Source organism: Oncorhynchus gorbuscha, linkage group LG13, assembly GCF_021184085.1.
Source record: "Oncorhynchus gorbuscha isolate QuinsamMale2020 ecotype Even-year linkage group LG13, OgorEven_v1.0, whole genome shotgun sequence".
Taxonomy (NCBI): Eukaryota; Metazoa; Chordata; class Actinopteri; order Salmoniformes; family Salmonidae; genus Oncorhynchus; species Oncorhynchus gorbuscha.
Genome location: NC_060185.1, coordinates 37,026,735 through 37,045,756, shown reverse-complemented (window position 1 = coordinate 37,045,756; position 19,022 = coordinate 37,026,735). Strand labels below are relative to the sequence as shown.

Here is a 19,022-nt window from a genome sequence, read left to right as displayed (position 1 = left end):
TTTCATCTGGAGAGAGATGGGAGAAAGAGGTCAGAGCACAGGGTAGGGCAGTGTGAGCAGAACCAGCAGTGTCACAAAAGATATCTTTCCAAAACACAAAAACTATCCAGTTGTGTGGACGATCCTACAATGTTTCTTTTAAGGGGCAAAAAAAAACATTCACCTAACATACAAGCCGTTCCCAGACCACATTTTGTCTGTTCTTTAAAGGTTCCCAGAATGTTTCATTAAGTTGAGGGAACATTGTGGGTATATGGCAACTGTGCAGTTGTGCTGACATTCAGATAATGTTTGTATCAGGGTGCACAAAACATTGTTTTGATGTTGCAAGAATGTTGACAGAACAGCCTTTCTGAGTTCTTTAAAGGTTCCCAGAACATTTGTGGTAACCTGGTGGGTACATTACAAGGGATATGCTCAGTTATGGTGATATTCATACAATGTCTAAGTTAGGTTGCACAGGACATTCCCTTAATGTTGTAAGAATGTTGACAGAACATATGAATTAAGTCTTGGATGTTGTCTGAGATGTTGCAAAAATATTCTTATGATATTCACAAAGGTTGCACAGAACATTCCCACAATGTTGCACAATGTTCCACAATTTCCAGATAGGTCCGTTTTTATGATGTTCATAGCATATTTGTTTTAGGTTCAACATAATATTCCATTGATGTTCACCCAATTTACATTTAGCCTTTTCTTAGAGGCAAAAGGGATCCTAGATCATCAGTCATAGTCTTGGATAACATGTAAAACATTTTAGTGAACTTTAGGAGAACATTCCAAGGATATTTAACTTTTTGTATTTTTTAAAATCCTAATGTTAGATCAAACCCTATCTAGAACTTAATGGGAATCTTAGCTAATGTTCTGGGAATGTTCCCGGTTTGGTGGGACTTCTATTCTCCCTCCATCCTCTGAGCATGCTAGTTTTACTCTTATGGTGAGATTATCAACTATTATTAGTTATATATAATATGGACAGCACTCCAAAGGATACGTTTCAATAATCCCTCCTAGACAAATGTTCAGATGTTTCAGCAAAAACATTCCTTAGCAAATGACATGTATATAATGTATTAGTTAGACACAGAGTTCTTGTCTGTAGTCAACAGGTACCCAGGTAATATGGAGAAGAGGTGTTGTCAGGATGGGGCCAGGTTTAACAGCCTGGGTCTGTCCTGTGAGAGTCGTCATGCTAAAACCACCCACAAGTCTATTTCCTGTCGCACTGCCTTCCTCAAGTGCTGCAGAGATGCCACCAAGCTGAGGAACAACATCAAGAAGACCAGGAAGACATATAGCCTGGCTAGAAGTACACTATCTTATTATATTATTACATTAGTAGTTGGACAATAACATCTAAGAAGAATATTACAATCTACAGATTATTGTGGCGCATTCAGTAATAGATAAATAGATCAATAATTTTGTATTTTTGCAGACTAGTTGTACTACAGTATATGCACATATTTTGCATTGATTAAGCTGAACATTTTTGAATGTTTTCTGAGTATATGCATATCTCCCTGTCCTCTTCCCTGTCCTCCTGTCTAGTGGATGATGATATGGATGAGGAGGAGGCCATAGATGAGGTGTCTGTCCACCTGCGCTCTTACTTCCCTCAGACCTGGATGTGGGACATCGTTGATGTGGAGCCCTCTGGTCTCGTAAGGTAACCTGGTAATCTGCAACATCGTGGACTTCAGGGCCACGTCCCAAACGACACTCTATTCCCTATATGGTGCAGTACTTTTGACTGGTAGACTAGGGAATAAGGTGCCATTTGGAACACAAGCCAGGACTGTCATGACTGGGGCCCAGAGTTTTCCCTGACCATGTGAACAGACTGGGTCAAACCTGGAAGCCAATATACTGTAGTGTAACTAGTAGTTAAATCATGTTGTACGTTATTATTTTCAGACACAGTATTGCTGTCCCTGACTCCATCACTACCTGGGAGGTTCAAGCAGTGGGAATCTCTAAAACAAAAGGCAGGTCAACTCTTCCTTCTAAACTAAGACCATTACACTATCCTGGTCCCAAATCTGTTTGTGCTCGTGCCAACTCAGTTTGACATTGATTATCAAGCCAACCATGACAACGAGTGACAAGAAGTTGCCATGATAACACAAAGAGACTGGCGCTCAGGTTATCATTACGCCATTAGACTTTCAGAGGACAGTCATCAAGTAGGAAATGCTAGTGATGGCTTTCCCTTCAGGGTTTTGTATAGCTGAGCCCAAGCCTCTGGTGGTGTTCCAGGACTTCTTTGTCTCGCTCAGACTGCCCTATTCTGTGAAGAGAAACGAACAGCTGCAGGTGAAAGCTGTTGTGTACAACTACAGGACCGACAGTATGGAGGTAACTTGTTTTCTTAAAACAGTATATGTCAAAACAATATATTCAAATCCAAAATGACCCCAACAGCCATTTATTCAAATAAACAGCAGTTGCAGACATTATCATCTGTAGATTCCTTTGATAGACATTTTGACTATACTGACATCTACTGCCATGTCTACTGTATGTGTTTCTCTCTGTGAAGGTGACCGTAGAGCTGGCGTGGGTGGAGGGTCTGTGCAGTGCAGGGGGGGACAGAGGGGACAAGGAGGTGGTGACAGTACCTGGTAAGTCTGCTGTCCCGGTCTACTTCACCGTGGTTCCTCTGGTCATAGGAAACATCCCTATCCAGGTAGAGGCCTACTCTAAGACCGCTCGCGACCAGATCAAGAAGGACCTCAAAGTCACGGTATGAACACACCACTGGCAAATATTTAAACTTGTATCACTTTTCTCCTTCTAATACACAGTAGTTCTACTCTATGTCTCTATAATACATATGTACATTAGGCTACATGTGGTTCTCACTTCTTTATTGTGCTGAACACAACTGGCAACGTGGATTTTAATCTCTTTTTACCATTTTACTAAATGTCTTTGATCACCCTGTTGCAGGAACACTTTCCTGCAATGCATAACATTTAAAACACGTAGTGTTTTTGAAGTTTAAAAGGGCTCTGGAGTTTTTTATTTCCACTCTGACATTTCAGACTTGATTTTCCCTTATGAAGAAAAATGTGCAACCCTTACAAAAATGTCATAATTAAAATTTCTTGCTACTGCAGGATTATTTTCCTGCTGTAGCGAACTGGCTCAAATTCAGATCCTACGTCTGTATATGTCTGTATAACCATTCTGAATGAGACTCTCACCTTTTGTTCTGTTATACAGGGGGAAGGGGAACTGGTCTCAATACAACATGAATACAACATTGATGGGAATGGTAATGTAGCTTATCAGAACATCTGACATCGGTAGTTAAAGGGACATTGATGCAAACAAGCCAAATCAGACATTGAGTTAAAACAGGTTCTCGACTTCTTTATGTTGCACAGCTGCCAAGTCAATCGAACTTAAAATCCCACCTCCTCCTAGTGCTGTACCTGGACTGGAATCTGACGCCTACATCAGTGTCAAAGGTAAGTAGGGTCCACAGACTCGCTCTACCCACACGTTTAGACAGACTTTCTGTTCATGTGGGGTCTGTAGTACTGAATGTTTACATTTAAAAATATATATATTGTTCCAGGAGATATTATTTCAGACTAGGAGTCTTCCCTGACCAGTTTGCCCTGACCAATCTCCAGGTCTAGTTAACTAATATAAGGGGGAAACCTCCTGGTACCATGTATAAGCTCTGTGCCCATGTACCCCCCCATGTAGGTGGCGTGATGGGAGAGTCCGTGGAGAACTGTCTGAACCTGGATGGAGTGGACCGGCTCATCTCCCTACCCATGGGGTGTGCGGAGCAGACAATGGTCACAATGTCTCCAGCCATCCACGCCATGAGATACCTGGACACCACGGGACAGTGGATCGACCTGAAGGCTGAACGCAGAGACGAAGCTCAGGCCATGATACAGGCTGGTGAGGGGACACCGGGACATCTTAAGTTAATCGCTTTGAGACATCTACCCTTGTGGGAATCAAACAGTTGAAATGAATTGATTATTTCTCTTTCCAAGGATACGGCAGAATCCTGACCTTCAAGAAGACAGACGGATCCTATGGAGCTTTCCTGGCAACGCCAAGCAGTGTTTGGTTGACAGCCTTTATAGCCAAGGAGTTGTCCCAATGCAGGGACGTGATTACAGTGGAGGACTCCTACATCCAACAGTCCATCTCCTACCTGGTGTCTAAACAGCTGGCCAGTGGAGCCTTCACTGACCCTAACCCACTCTATGACCGCACCATGCAGGTAAGAATACTTTATTCATCTGTGTGAAAATGTGTTTTCTGCTGTACCCAACCACTTCAATATAGACACACATACACAAAAACACATTAGGTTGGAGTAGCTGGAGCAGTGGGCAGCCATAGTGCGCCGCATGGTGAGCAGTTTATGGGTTAAGTGCCTTGCTCAAGGGCACAGCGGCTGGAGATGTCGTCTTTCTAGGATTTGTCACCTAACAACCCTCTAGTCGTCTCGTACAATTTTTTCCAGCCCGTCAGGGATTCCAACTGGCAAGTTTCCAGTAGCAATCCCACCCCTCTAACCTCTATGTATGACCCAAATGTTCTCCTTGACCGGACCATGCAGGTACACTACCATAACATACAATACATTACTGTGTCTTTACCTGTCTGCTATCTCTCTATTCCCATCAGGGTGGAGTGGGAGGGTTTGAGGGAGAGGTGTCCCTGACAGCGTTCGTTCTGATAGCCATGCACCACGCTGTGCCGCTGTACCCCGAAGGACAAGACTCAGAAGTGGTAATACATCATTCAAGTCATGGACTTAACCTTAACTTCACTGACTTAACCTGACTAAAAGTTGTGGAGTTATCCTAAATGGGCAAATAGGTTTTGCAACAGAATATACCAGAATGAAGCTCATGCATATTGCTAATTATAATGCTAAATCTATCCACCATTCCCCTGTGTTAGAGGTACGCTATGGAGCAGGCTAAGGTCTACCTGGGGTCGAAGCTGGACTCCCTTGAGAGGCCCTTCGCTGTATCCATCACCTCCTATGCCCTCTCTCTAACGTCCCCTGGTGGAGATGCTGCTTCCACGGCTCAGACCAAACTCAGGGCTTTGGCACACTGTGACAACGGTCAGTACCTTGTAACTTTACTAGTCATCTGGATAAGAGGGACTATGGGTTATCTAATTGTCATATTACTTCAGTAGTCCTCTAGATCAGAGGGCTATATTCATCTACCACAAGTGTTTACATAACTACTGTTAATTAATTCCTTTTGGACATAAACCTGATTTGATAAATCGTTCCTGTAGAGTATTACAGGTAGTGGCTGGAGAAAGTCTGCATAGGGTATTCTGCGTAGACATGGATTTCCTTGGCTGTATGAATATTGAGTGAAGTAGGCAGATCTACACAATGACAATATTTAAACAGCAGAGGGCGACAGATTACTGATTTTCTCCCCTGCAAAAGTATGCCGCTGTTAAAGTGGGGGCTGACCTTCCTGATTTGGCCTCGTTTTCCGTCTTGGTCATTAGGAAATACAGCCGCTGTGTCTTGGGTTGGTGGTTTAATGTGGGTGTCTTGTTTGTGTTGAGCCATTGACATTCTAATCCCATAGGAATATCAAACCAAATTGACCATGGGCATTACGATCGTGTCACGAGAAGCTGCACTCCGAATTGATTACTTGGGTTAGGCCAGCTGTGGGGATGTTTGACCCAACCCAAGGAAAACTGTTTCGGTACCCTGCTTTCCATGACATAACATTTTCTTCCCATCATCTCGCAAATGACCGTTTCGAACAACACTGACCAAATTATCCTATTTATAATTGCAGGTCAATTTTGACACTAGAATATATGCTTGACTCGTCGATGGCACATATGTCGTTTTCAAAAGGAGAACTTACTCGCTCTTTAAAGTTACTGTACACTCTTAGAAAATGTTCGAATTGGAACCCAAAAGGGTTCTAGAGGCGAAAGAAACCCACATCTATTTTGGCGAGGTGCTGGCTTGCGGAGTAGAACACTTGAACAATTAAAGGGTAGCCGCACACTCTAGGAGCTCAGATGCAATACTTCAATAACCTTACTATCCAACGTCTCGACAGACGAGCTGTTTTCATCAGGGTTTAATGACAAACACTGCAGGGTGACGAGTTTATATAGTGTCAAAGGCCACACACAGGTGTCTGTAATCATGGCCGGGTGTGGCCTGATATCGTTGGTTAATTCTCATATATTAAAATAACATACCAAAAACATGAATGGATAGCATACGATCATAGATACAATTTGGCTACATAGGCCTACAGACATTTACATCAGAAGAATCATAAGAATCACAAGAATGGCTTTAGATCAAAGTCTACTTTGAGACCGAAGGGAGCAAGGGTCTTTAAATTAAAGATCCAGACAGCCTCTCATTTTAACAATGAATTGTCGAGGTCACCCCCTCTCCGAGGGAGGGTGACATGTTCGATGCCAATATAACGTAGGGATGAAATTGAGTGGTTTGCTTCCAAAAAGTAGACCGGAATTGGGTAAGTCAAGTTTTTGCACCTAATGGTGCTACGATGCTCTGAGGTACGTACTTTTAATTCGCGCTTTGTTAACCCACATATTTTTTTTTTACCACAAGGACAAGTTATAAGATAAATAACTGCCTTAGCGGAGCACGTAATAACACCTTTGAATGGGATCTGTTTCCCTGTTTTCCCAGCCATTACACTTGTAATTTCCATCCAGTAGGGGCGCAAATAGAGGTTGTTCAGAAATCTTGGGGTGGTATAAATCAGAGTTTACCAATTGATCGCTGAGATTTCTGCCCCGAGAGAACACGACCAAAGGATGGTCCGAAAACACAATAACGTTACCGATACTGTCATCGGATCTCAGAATATGCCAATGTTTGTGGAAGATTCCCTTAATTTGTTTAGAGCACTTTGAATAGCGGGTAGTTAGAACGCAAGAATGCTTATTTTTTTGTGAGATTGACCTTGAAAAATATCATGTCACGTTTTGTTTTCAATTTTCTCAATGGCAGTAATTAATCTGACCATTTTTGTACATCTTCTCCTTGACTTTTCTTTGCATATTATTTCTGTCGAAAGTATTATTTTTTTATTTTGCAAATTCTTTTGATTCGACAGAATTGGCTGTAGGGAAAACTGTTTTCCATGGGAAGCGGGTGACAACTATCAGCCCTCAACAAACTGTTACGATCAATAGGTTTCCTGTGAAGATCAGTGTATAGAACTTTATCTTCACACAATATTAGAAGATCAAGGAAATTGATTTGAAATGTGTCAGATTGTATAGTAAATCTCAGATGCTCAGAATTTAAGAAAATTATGGAACGCCTGGAGCTGTTTTGCATCACCCCTCCATATTACAAAAATATAATCAATATACCGTTTCCACATAATAATGTTAGGCAAGAAAACATTTTTGAGAGGATTGAAAATGGACTGTTTCTCCATGTAACCTACATACAAATTAGCATAGTTAGGAACCATGGGGGATCCCATAGCAGTACCCTTCGTCTGAATAAAGAAATCATTTAGAAACATGAAATAGTTGTGTGAGTGGTATTTCAGCCAATGTTATAATGCAGGCACTGGAAAGTAGTTCATTAGGGTCACGTTGCAGAATAACATTTTCCAAGGCTTTAATACCGCCCTCGTGTGGAATATTTGTGTATAATAAAGTATTATCAGGGAGAGGATCAAGAGATTCAATAATAGAGATCATACTGCTGGTCGAGTTTGCGATATGTCTCGATAGAGTGATTGCGATTGGCTGGAGGTATAAAATAACTCTTACTTCTAAAAGGAGTCGGAGTATGTGCAGGTGAGTAACCTACTGGTTCAGTAGAAATATTACGATTAGAGGAGCTAAAGTATTCCCTTAAATGGATGTTTCTAAAAAACGTAAACGTGTCTACCTTAACATCAAAATATAGCACAAAAGATAACCCTTTATTAAGCAAGGAGACATGGGCAGGGCTCAATATCTTGCTTGATAAATTAAAGACATTCAGTCCCGCTGGTTCTGGGACCAGCTCTGCGTTTCTCTTCAATTGTGTTATCCATTTCAATTAAATACTTTTTCAACTGGTCAACAATTAATGTAATTAAATCAATAGAGCATTTGTTCAGGATGGCATACCAGAGCTCAATTTGTAAGTCGCTCTGGATAAGAGCGTCTGCTAAATGACTTAAATGTAATGTAAATGTATAGAAATCAACTGTGCGCTGTCCCAATGGTGGTTATTTTTGCCACCTTACCCAAAAGGGTTCTACCTGGAACAAAAAAGGTTCTAACTGGAAACAAAAAAGGTTCTACTTGCAACCAAAAAAAGTTATTCAAAAAGTTATCCTATGGGGACAGCCCAAGAACCGTCTAGATACAATCTTCGATAAAAGGTGCTATCTCTCTCCTGTAGAGGAAGCTACATGTCACTGGGAGGCCAGTGATGCTCTAAGGCTGAGTGGGGAGAAGAGGGCCAATCGGGTTCCCCAGGCCAAGGCCATCTCTGTGGAGACCACGGCCTACGCCCTGCTCCAGACAGTGGCGGAGGAAGACGTGACGTATGCGACGCGCATTGCCCGCTGGCTCACTGAGCAGAGGCAGTATGGAGGAGGGTTCCGCTCTACACAGGTAGGTACTGTAGGACAAGCCACCAGTAGACAGATGGGTAGGTACTGTAGGACAAGCCACCAGTAGACAGATTGGTAGGTACTGTAGGACAAGCCATCAGTAGACAGATGGGTAGGTACTGTAGGACAAGCCATCAGTAGACAGATGGGTAGGTACTGTAGGACAAGCCACCAGTAGACAGATGGGTAGGTACTGTAGGACAAGCCACCAGTAGACAGATGGGTAGGTACTGTAGGACAAGCCATCAGTAGACAGATGGGTAGGTACTGTAGGACAAGCCACCAGTAGACAGATGGGTAGGTACTGTAGGACAAGCCACCAGTAGACAGATGGGTAGGTACTGTAGGACAAGCCACCAGTAGACAGATGGGTAGGTACTGTAGGACAAGCCACCAGTAGACAGATGGGTAGGTACTGTAGGACAAGCCACCAGTAGACAGATGGGTAGGTACTGTAGGACAAGCCACCAGTAGACAGATGGGTAGGTACTGTAGGACAAGCCATCAGTAGACAGATGGGTAGGTACTGTAGGACAAGCCATCAGTAGACAGATGGGTAGGTACTGTAGGACAAGCCATCAGTAGACAGATGGGTAGGTACTGTAGGACAAGCCACCAGTAGACAGATGGGTAGGTACTGTAGGACAAGCCATCAGTAGACAGATGGGTAGGTACTGTAGGACAAGCCATCAGTAGACAGATGGGTAGGTACTGTAGGACAAGCCACCAGTAGACAGATGGGTAGGTACTGTAGGACAAGCCACCAGTAGACAGATGGGTAGGTACTGTAGGACAAGCCACCAGTAGACAGATGGGTAGGTACTGTAGGACAAGCCACCAGTAGACAGATGGGTAGGTACTGTAGGACAAGCCACCAGTAGACAGATGGGTAGGTACTGTAGGACAAGCCACCAGTAGACAGATGGGTAGGTACTGTAGGACAAGCCACCAGTAGACAGATGGGTTGGTACTGTAGGACAAGCCACCAGTAGACAGATGGGTAGGTACTGTAGGACAAGCCACCAGTAGACAGATGGGTAGGTACTGTAGGACAAGCCACCAGTAGACAGATGGGTAGGTACTGTAGGACAAGCCACCAGTAGACAGATGGGTAGGTACTGTAGGACAAGCCATCAGTAGACAGATGGGTAGGTACTGTAGGACAAGCCACCAGTAGACAGACGGGTAGGTACTGTAGGACAAGCCACCAGTAGACCATCAGAGCATTATGATCTGGAGCTAGCTAGTTATCACTGATCACCTGAAGAGACTTGGAAAAACTCCTGGCCCTAGTTATACTATTCTCTTTTTCTCCCTCTCTTTGCCCCCTCCTAATTCTTTATCTTTAGCCAGATCCTAATTAGTATGTTGAATTTTATGTTCCTTTTGATGGCATAGAATGCCCTTCTTGCCTCATCTCTCAGATCGTTCACAGCGTTTTCCAATTTTCAAAGAAGTGTTTAGTCTATGGATTCTTCAATTGCATTGAGCTGATTTCTGACGTGCTGTTCCTTATTTTCCCATCTATTTTCCCATTATATTTTTTTTGTGATTCACCGTAGTGAAGGCATAGACTCAGGTTTTCAGAATCTTTATGTTTTTGGTTGGACAGGTTTCTCAGATGTTTCTTAGATTTTTGCATTCTTAATCAAACAATTTGTCATTGTTGTTCATTTTCTTCGTTTTTCTATTTGAGATTTTTAGATTTGATAGGGAAGCTGAGGTCAAATATACTGTTAAGATTTTCTACTGCCAAGTTTACACCTTCACTATTACAGTGCAACGTTTTATCCAGGAAGTTGTCTAAAATTGATTGAATTTGTTGCCTAATAGGTTTTTACACTACTTTCCTTCCATCTATAGCATTTCTTAATATTATTCAGTTCCTTTGGCTTTGATGCCTCTTCATTGAGTATTTCTCTGTTCATGTAGATTGTAATTTTGCTGTGCTGATGGGGGTGTCAGTGTGCTGACTGAACGTTCTGAGGGACTCTGGATTCATTTCAGTGATAAAGTAGTATACAGTACTACTGCCAAGAGATGAGCTATAGGTGTACCTACCATAGGAGTCCCCTCGAAGCCTACCATTGACTACCGTAATTGCTGGACTATTAAGCGCACCTGAATATAAACCGCACCCACTGAATTATTAAAAAATGTATTTTGTACATAAATAAGCTGCACATGTCTATAAGCCGCAGATGCATACCGGTACATTGAAACAAATTAACCTTACACAGCCTTTAAACGAAACAGGGCTTGTAAACAAAAATAAATAGGCTTTAACGAAACACGGCTTGTAAACAAAAATAAATAGGCTTTAACGAAACACGGCTTGTAAACAAAAATAAATAGGCTTTAACGAAACACGGCTTGTAAACAAAAATAAATAGGCTTTAACGAAACACGGCTTGTAAACAAAAATAAATAGGCTTTAACGAAACACGGCTTGTAAACAAAAATAAATAGGCTTTAACGAAACACGGCTTGTAACAAAAATAAATAGGCTTTAACGAAACACGGCTTGTAAACAAAAATAAATAGGCTTTAATGAAACACGGCTTGTAAACAAAAATAAATAGGCTTTAACGAAACACGGCTTGTAACAAAAATAAATAGGCTTTAACGAAACACGGCTTGTAACAAAAATAAATAGGCTTTAACGAAACACGGCTTGTAACAAAAATTAAACAGTAGCCTACCAAGAAAGTCATTGGTCACTATCTTCCTCCTCCTGTGCACTGAAACCACTGAAGTCATCTCCTTCGGTGTCGGAGTTGAAAAGCCTCAGAATTGCTTCATCCGATGTTGGATCGCTGCCCTGTTCAACACGCAGCAGTCCAGCCTTTCGAAACCCGTTGATGATAGTGGATTTTTTGACAATGCTCCACGCTGTCAGCAGCTCTATTTCCTTTTCCAACAGCCAGATCGATCGCCTTCAACTTAAAAGCTGCATCATATGCATTTCTTTGTGTCTTTGCCATGATGAGGGTGACAAAATGACTACCGTAATCAGAATGATGGAAAGTTTGAGCGCGCTCGATTTACGTCACATTATGTGACGGTGCTCAGTTTTTTGGTGGCATGAATCTTGTGAAAGCAGGAAAAATCCATAAATTAGCCGCGTCATTGTATAAACCATGAGGTTCAAAGCGTGGGGAAAAAGTAGCGGCTTATAGTCCGGGAATTACGGTATGTACATACCCAGCTGTCACGTCCTGACCTTAGTTCCTTTTTTTGTGTCTGTTTTAGTTTGGTCAGGGTGTGAGTTGGGGTGGGCATTCTATGTTGTGTATTCTAGGTTTTGTATTTCTGTGTTTGGCCTGGTATGGTTCCCAATCAGAGGCAGCTGTCGATCGTTGTCTCTGATTGAGAACCATACTTAGGCAGCCTATTTTCCCACTATGGGTGGTGGGTAGTTGTTTTCTGTGTTTTACCATACAGAACTCTTTCCGTTTCATTTATTTCTCTTGTTCTTTTGTATTCAGTGTTCGGTTATATTTCATTAAATCAAATCAAATCAGATTTGATTTGTCACATACACATGGTTAGCAGATGTTAATGCGAGTGTAGCGAATTGCTTGTGCTTCTAGTTCCGACAATGCAGTAATAACCAACAAGTAATCTAACTAACAATTCCAAAACTACTGTCTTATACACACAAGTGTAGGGGGCTAAAGAATATGTACATAAAGATATATGAATGAGTGATGGTACAGAGCGGCATAGGCAAGATACAGTAGATGGTATCGAGTACAGTATATACATATGAGATGAGTATGTAAACAAAGTGGCATAGTTAAAGTGGCTGGTGATACATGTATTACATAAAGATGCAGTAGATGATATAGAGTACAGTATATACGTGTACATATGAGATGAATAATGTAGGGTATGTAAACATTAGATTAGGTAGCATTGTTTAAAGTGGCTAGTGATATATTTTACATTTCCAATTATTTTTTTTGTAACATTATTTTTATTGAAATTTCACAATTTTCACCCATATTAAGAGATACAACAGAGACAAAGCACACAGAACAAAAAGAAAAACACTTACCCATATCTACATGCATATATATACACATACATACATACACACACATATGCATATACACACATATGCATACATACACGCGCGCACGCACACACACATATACACACCCACGCACACCATTTTCCTCTTCCCGCTCTGTGCTTCTCACCCCATCACCATCATTGCGTCTCTCAATATATACATTTTTAAACAAACTTACAAACAGAAATTAAACAAAAAAGCTCAGTTTAAACCAAGAGGTTAGGTTCCACACATGGAACGTACAGTGTAGTTCTGAAATACATAGATCCCCGCCATTCTAAGAGAATCCTTGCAGCATAATAGCTGATACCTCAGGTTCTAGATAATTTAGATAAGGTTCCCATACTTTGTAGAACTGGTCTGTTTTAGAATGCAATGTACATGTCAGATATTCCAGAGGCACCCATTCAAATAGTATCTTATGCCAGTCTTTAATAGAAGGAACCTTATCACTAATCCACTGTAAAAGGATGTTTTTCCTCGCTGCAAAGGTAAGGATGTTGTAAAGCCTCTTTTACAGACAGAAGTAACATGTCTACTAGGGAGACCCAATTCTAGATCAACCCCTAGGATATTTTCAATTTCTTTCACAACACCAGACCAGTATCTTGGTACATGACCATAAACAATGTGTTAGGGTGCCTGTATCAGTTATGCATTTAAGACACCAAGGAGAAGAGGAAGAGGGGCTAAAAGCATGTCTGCGATTTGGGGATATATGCAATCTGTGTATTATTCTTAATTGGATTGCTCTAGTACGGATACATATAGATATTGTTTTTGCATATCTCCAAATGTCCTCCCACATCTCTTCGTCAATAGTAACAGACAATTCTTTCTCCCACACTTGTTTCACCCTCTGTGTGTTGACAGCAGAAAAGGACCTTAAAGTATCATAAAACAGACTTACAGACATTTTCCTTTGTGGGAAAAAAGCATTCTTTCAATGACAGACACATCAGGGTTACCAATTAAGGTGGTGCTCTCCAGAATATAATGTCTTACTTGTAGGAAGCGGAAAAAGTCCTGCTTTGGGAGTCGATATTTCTCGACCATCTGCTCAAATGACAACAAAATCTTATCAGCAAATAAGTCGTTTAGCCTGCGTATGCCCTTATGAAGCCATAAGTTAAAGCCAGCATCCGGCAATAGTGGGCTGATAATCTGGGTTGTTAAGAATTGGGGTAAGAGCAGAGGTTAGTTTGGACCTTCCCAGGAAGCGTTGAACTGACCTCCATACTTTGAGTGTGTTAAGTGTAACTGGATTATTGCAGTGTTCTTCTACAGACTTGAAACTTCTGAAAAATAAAAGATCCTGTAAGGGGTATTTTGAAAGAGAAGTCTAACCAAATAGAGGAGTCATCATTTGTGATCCAGTCAGAAATATAACAAAGGTGGGCACACCATTGATAGAACTTGATATTGGGCAGGTCCAAGCCGCCCATAGAACTTGGCAGCTGCAATATTGCCATCTTAAGTCTTGGCTTTCGTTTACTCCATATAAAGGAACTTAGCCATCCATTTACATCCTTTATTACCTTATTGGAGAGTAATACTGGGATCATTTGGATTGGGTAAAGTAGTCTAGGTAAAACTTTCATTTTCAAGAGGGATATTCTACCCAACCAAGAAATGGGGAGAGAGTTCCAGCGCTCCAGATCCTGTCTTATTGTATCAAACAAAGGAACAAAATTGGCTTTGTACATTAGCTGGAATTTAGGAGTTACAAATATACCCAGATACATGAAACCTGAGGGAGACCATTTAAAAGGGAAGGGGGGAGAAGTATTAGGTACAGAATGCAGGCTACCAAGTGGCATAGCCTCTGACTTAGTAAGGTTAATCTTGTAGCCTGAGAATACGCTGAATAATTCAATAATATTAATACGAGATGTAATTGAAGTCTCGGGACTAGAGATGAATATCAGGACATCATCAGCATACAAGCTTATTTTATTGTTAACATCACCAATGAGCAGCCCCTGTATAGCCCCTGTATAGCAGGCGGTACCCTGATGGCCTTGGCCAGTGGTTCCATAATGAGTGCAAAGAGGAGGGGGGATAAAGGACAGCCCTGTCTGGTACCTCTGTGTATAGAGAAGCTATTTGACCGTAGCCCATTAGTAAGGACAGCAGCCTGAGGATCATCATATAAAACTTTCACCCATTTTATAAAGTTGTCCCCTAGACCAAATTTATTTAGAGCAAATAATAGGTAAGACCACTCCACATGATCAAATGCCTTTTCAGCATCTAGGGAGAGCACAAGACCATCCACAGCACTTTGTTGGTAGGCTGGAATTACATTAAGAAGCCGCCTGACGTTGTTGCATGACTTACGGCCCCTAATGAAGCCAGTTTGGTCTCCGTTCACAATTAGTGGCAATGAGTCCTCTAATCTTGTGGCTAGAATTTTAGAAAGCAATTTTCTATCCACATTCAGAAGGGAAATTGGTCTGTACGAGGAACAAGACTCTGGACATTTTCCCTTTTTGAGAATAAGTGAAATGTTGTCTTCTCTCAGCGTTTGAGGGAGTTGGTCATTTGAAAATGAGTGGTTAAACATATCACGCAATGGCTCAAGGATCAGGCCATGGAACTCTTTATAGAACATCCTTTGGCAGTTCTGAGGCATAAAGGTTTGTATAAAATTTCTTAAATGAGTCACTTATCAATTTATTTTCATATAAATGATTACCATCAGAATCAGTAATAGTAGCAATTGACTGAGAGTCAGCCCTCTTTTTAGCTAGGTATGCCAAGTACTTTCCTGGCTTATCGCCATGTTCATATAGCTTTTGCCTGACAAATCTCATTTTCTTTTCAGCGTCCTGTGTTAGGAGAGAGTCTAACGTTGATCTAATGACTGATATTTCCTTTAATAGGGCAGGAGTGGGCATTTTAATGTAGTCCTTCTCTTTAGTTCCTAATTCACCCTCTAACATTTTTAGCTTTTCCCGCTTTTTCCATCTCTTAGTAGCTGTGTATGACATAATCAGACCCCTGGCATACGCTTTACAGGTCTCCCAAAGGAGCGAGGGGTTATCTGTTGATTGAGAGTTAATAGAGAAAAATGCTTTAAACTCTGTTATAAAATATGATGTGAATGTATGGTCTTTAAGAATGGTTGTGTTCAACCTCCAATGTCTTGACCGATTGAATGCCCCGTTGAGTTTTATGTCCAGGATCACCTCAGCATGATCAGATATGACTATGCTTCCTATCCTAGCAGATAAAACAGACTGCAAAGACGTCTTGGGCATAAAAAAAAAAATCTATTCTAGTCTGACATCCATGAGGTGCAGAGAAAAAAGTGAACTCTCTGTTGGAGGGAACATTTCCCATTATTAAAGTGGCTGGAGTTGAGTCAGTGTGTTGGTAGCAGCCACTCAATGTTAGTGGTGGCTGTTGAACAGTCTGATGGCCTTGAGATAGAAGCTGTTTTTCAGTCTCTCGGTCCCAGCTTTGATGCACCTGTACTGACCTCGCCTTCTGGATGATAGCGAGGTGAACAGGCAGTGGCTCGGGTGGTTGTTGTCCTTGATGATCTTTATGGCCTTCCTGTAACATCGGGTGGTGTAGTTGTCCTGGAGGGCACGTAGTTTGCCCCCGGTGATGCGTTGTGCAGACTTCACTACCCTCTGGAGAGCTTTACGGTTGTGGGCGGAGCAGTTGCCGTACCAGGCGGTGATACAGCCCGCCAGGATGCTCTCGATTGTGCATCTGTAGAAGTTTGAGTGCTTTTGGTGACAAGCTGAATTTCTTCAGCCTCCTGAGGTTGAAGAGGCGCTGCTGCGCCTTCTTCACGATGCTGTCTGTGTGGGTGGACCAATTAAGTTTGTCTGTGATGTGTATGCCGAGGAACTTAGAACTTGCTACCCTCTCCACTACTGTTCCATCGATGTGGATAGGGGGGGTGTTCCCTCTGCTGTTTCCTGAAGTCCACAATCATCTCCTTAGTTTTGTTGACGTTGAGTGTGAGGTTATTTTCCTGATACCACCACAAAATATGGACACTTACCTGCGCATTGGTCCTATCTTTCCTACTCTTCCTCAGAAGAGGAGGAAAACCGTTACACCAGCGTATGACAGAGCTGCAGGAGTTGTGACCTGTTTTTGTTGGTTATGTTGTCATAGTTGTGCCTAGGGGGGCATATGGGGGAGGGAATGCTGTCCCCTGCAGGCAGGTGTTTGTCCCCCTGTGTGCTGAGGGTGTCAGGTTCTTGTCCGGTTCTGGCATTTAGGTCGCCATAGACTAGTACATGTCCCTGGGCCTGAAAAATTATTGATTTCCCCCTCCATGATTGAGAAGTTGTCATCATTAAAGTATGGTGATTCTAGTGGAGGGATATAGGTAGCACACAGGAGGACATTTTTCTCTGTCAAGATAATTTCCTTTTGAATTTCTAGCTTAATGTCAAATGTTCCTGTTTTGATTTAATTTAATGGAGTGAGTTAGGTCTGCTCTATAACAAATTGGAATACCCACTGAGTCCCTTCCCTGTTTCACACCTGGTAGTTTGGTGGATGGGACTGCCAGCTCTCTGTAACCAAGAGGGCAACCTGTGGGTCCATCTCCTCTATACCAGGTTTCTTGTGGGATGACAATGTCTGTATTTCTGATTTATTTGATGAAATCCAGGTTCCTGCTCTTTAGGCCAAAGGCAGATGACCTCAGGCCTTGGATATTCCAGGATGAGATAGTGAAGGCTTTGTGTTCCATAAAGTGTCCAATGTTGTTGGTCGTGTGGTTTGGCCTCAGGCCAGTAAGTGTGAATAGAGCAGGTCCGGGGGGTGTCTTTCGCTGGTCTGGACGGGCTGTCTATTGATCTGTTGCTCCTGTGTGAAGGGTTGGGGCTACGTTTGAGAGCGATGTCCTTTAGGGTCCGGGTGAAGGTGGGCACTGCTGCCTTGTATAGGTGGACCTGGTCATAGAGGCTGTTCAAGTCTAGGGTGGAGTGGTGGGCCAGGAAAACACATGGTTTTGAGGCACAGTCACGGGAAATACTTGCGTTTACCCGCTGTATGGTAGCAGGGTGGAAGTATTTTTGTGGTAGCAGGGTGGAGATAGTCACTTGTGCGTTGGGGAAAGTAGATTAAGCTTTTTCAGTCACTCCCTTCAGTGCTGTGGCCACCCTTTCCTGCTGTGCTCTCAGGTCGTTTGTGCCTGTGTGTATTATCTGGCTCGGTGAACCTATTTGGTCCTCAGACAGAAGGTCTCGGGCACTCCTCCAGCAGTCTGATCCTCTCGTGCTCTGTTCTTCTCCTGGTCTTGTTTTTTATATTGTTGAAGTTGTCTCTCTCTCGCTGTCTCTCTCTCTCGCTGTCTCTCTCTCTCGCTGTCTCTCTCTCTCTCGCTGTCTCTCTCTCGCTGTCTCTCTCTCTCTCGCTGTCTCTCTCTCTCTCTGTCTCTCTCTCTCGCTGTCTCTCTCTCTCTCTGTCTCTCTGTCTCTCTCTCTCTGTCTCTGTCTCTCTCTCTCTCTCTGTCTCTCTCGCTGTCTCGCTGTCTCGCTGTCTCGCTGTCTCGCTCTCTCGCTGTCTCTCTCTCTCGCTGTCTCTCTCGCTGTCTCTGTCTCTCTCTCTGTCTGTCTGTCTGTCTGTCTGTCTGTCTGTCTGTCTGTCTGTCTGTCTGTCTGTCTGTCTGTCTGTCTGTCTGTCTGTCTGTCTGTCTGTCTGTCTGTCTGTCTGTCTGTCTGTCTGTCTGTCTTGCTCTCTCTGTCTCTCTGTCTCGCTCTCTCTGTCTCTCTCTCTCTGTCTCTCTGTCTCTCTCTCTCTGTCTCTCTCTCTGTCTCTCTCTCTGTCTCTCTCTCTCTGTCTCTCTCTGTCTCTCTCTGTCTCTCTCTATGTCTCTCTATGTCTCTCTCTGTCTCTCTCTATGTCTCTCTCTGTCTCTCTATGTCTCTGTCTCTCTCTGTCTCTCTCGCTGTCTCGCTCTCTCGCTGTCTCGCTCTCTCTCTGTCTCTCTCTGTCTCTCTCTATGTCTCTCTGTCTCTCTCTCTGTCTCTCTCTATGTCTCTCTCTGTCTCTCTCTATGTCTCTCTCTGTCTCTCTATGTCTCTGTCTCTCTCTGTCTCTCTCGCTGTCTCGCTCTCTCGCTGTCTCGCTCTCTCGCTGTCTCTCTCTCTCTCTGTCTCTCTCTCTGTCTCTCTCTCTCTCTGTCTCTCTCTCGCTGTCTCTCTCTCTCAATTCAAAGGGCTTATTGGCATGGGAAACATATGTTTACTTTGCCAAAGCAAGTGAAATTGACAAGAAGCAAAAGGGAAATAAACAATAAAAAATGAACATTACAC

At 42.6% G+C, this 19,022-nt stretch overlaps 1 protein-coding gene across 1 annotated transcript in view; it reads left to right on the top strand.

Annotated features, from left to right (window-relative positions):
• The window catches only part of LOC123992818 (complement C4-B-like), a 44,076-nt gene that overhangs the window by 15,269 nt on the left and 9,785 nt on the right, over positions 1 to 19,022 (top strand). The window contains exons 17-28 of the mRNA XM_046294357.1: positions 1,112 to 1,318; positions 1,561 to 1,678; positions 1,927 to 1,997; positions 2,228 to 2,367; positions 2,552 to 2,755; positions 3,238 to 3,289; positions 3,402 to 3,485; positions 3,730 to 3,933; positions 4,032 to 4,264; positions 4,675 to 4,779; positions 4,954 to 5,122; positions 8,441 to 8,655. Of these exons, the coding sequence (XP_046150313.1) occupies positions 1,112 to 1,318; positions 1,561 to 1,678; positions 1,927 to 1,997; positions 2,228 to 2,367; positions 2,552 to 2,755; positions 3,238 to 3,289; positions 3,402 to 3,485; positions 3,730 to 3,933; positions 4,032 to 4,264; positions 4,675 to 4,779; positions 4,954 to 5,122; positions 8,441 to 8,655 (1,802 nt within the window). The remainder of the gene's footprint in view (positions 1 to 1,111; positions 1,319 to 1,560; positions 1,679 to 1,926; positions 1,998 to 2,227; positions 2,368 to 2,551; positions 2,756 to 3,237; positions 3,290 to 3,401; positions 3,486 to 3,729; positions 3,934 to 4,031; positions 4,265 to 4,674; positions 4,780 to 4,953; positions 5,123 to 8,440; positions 8,656 to 19,022) is intronic.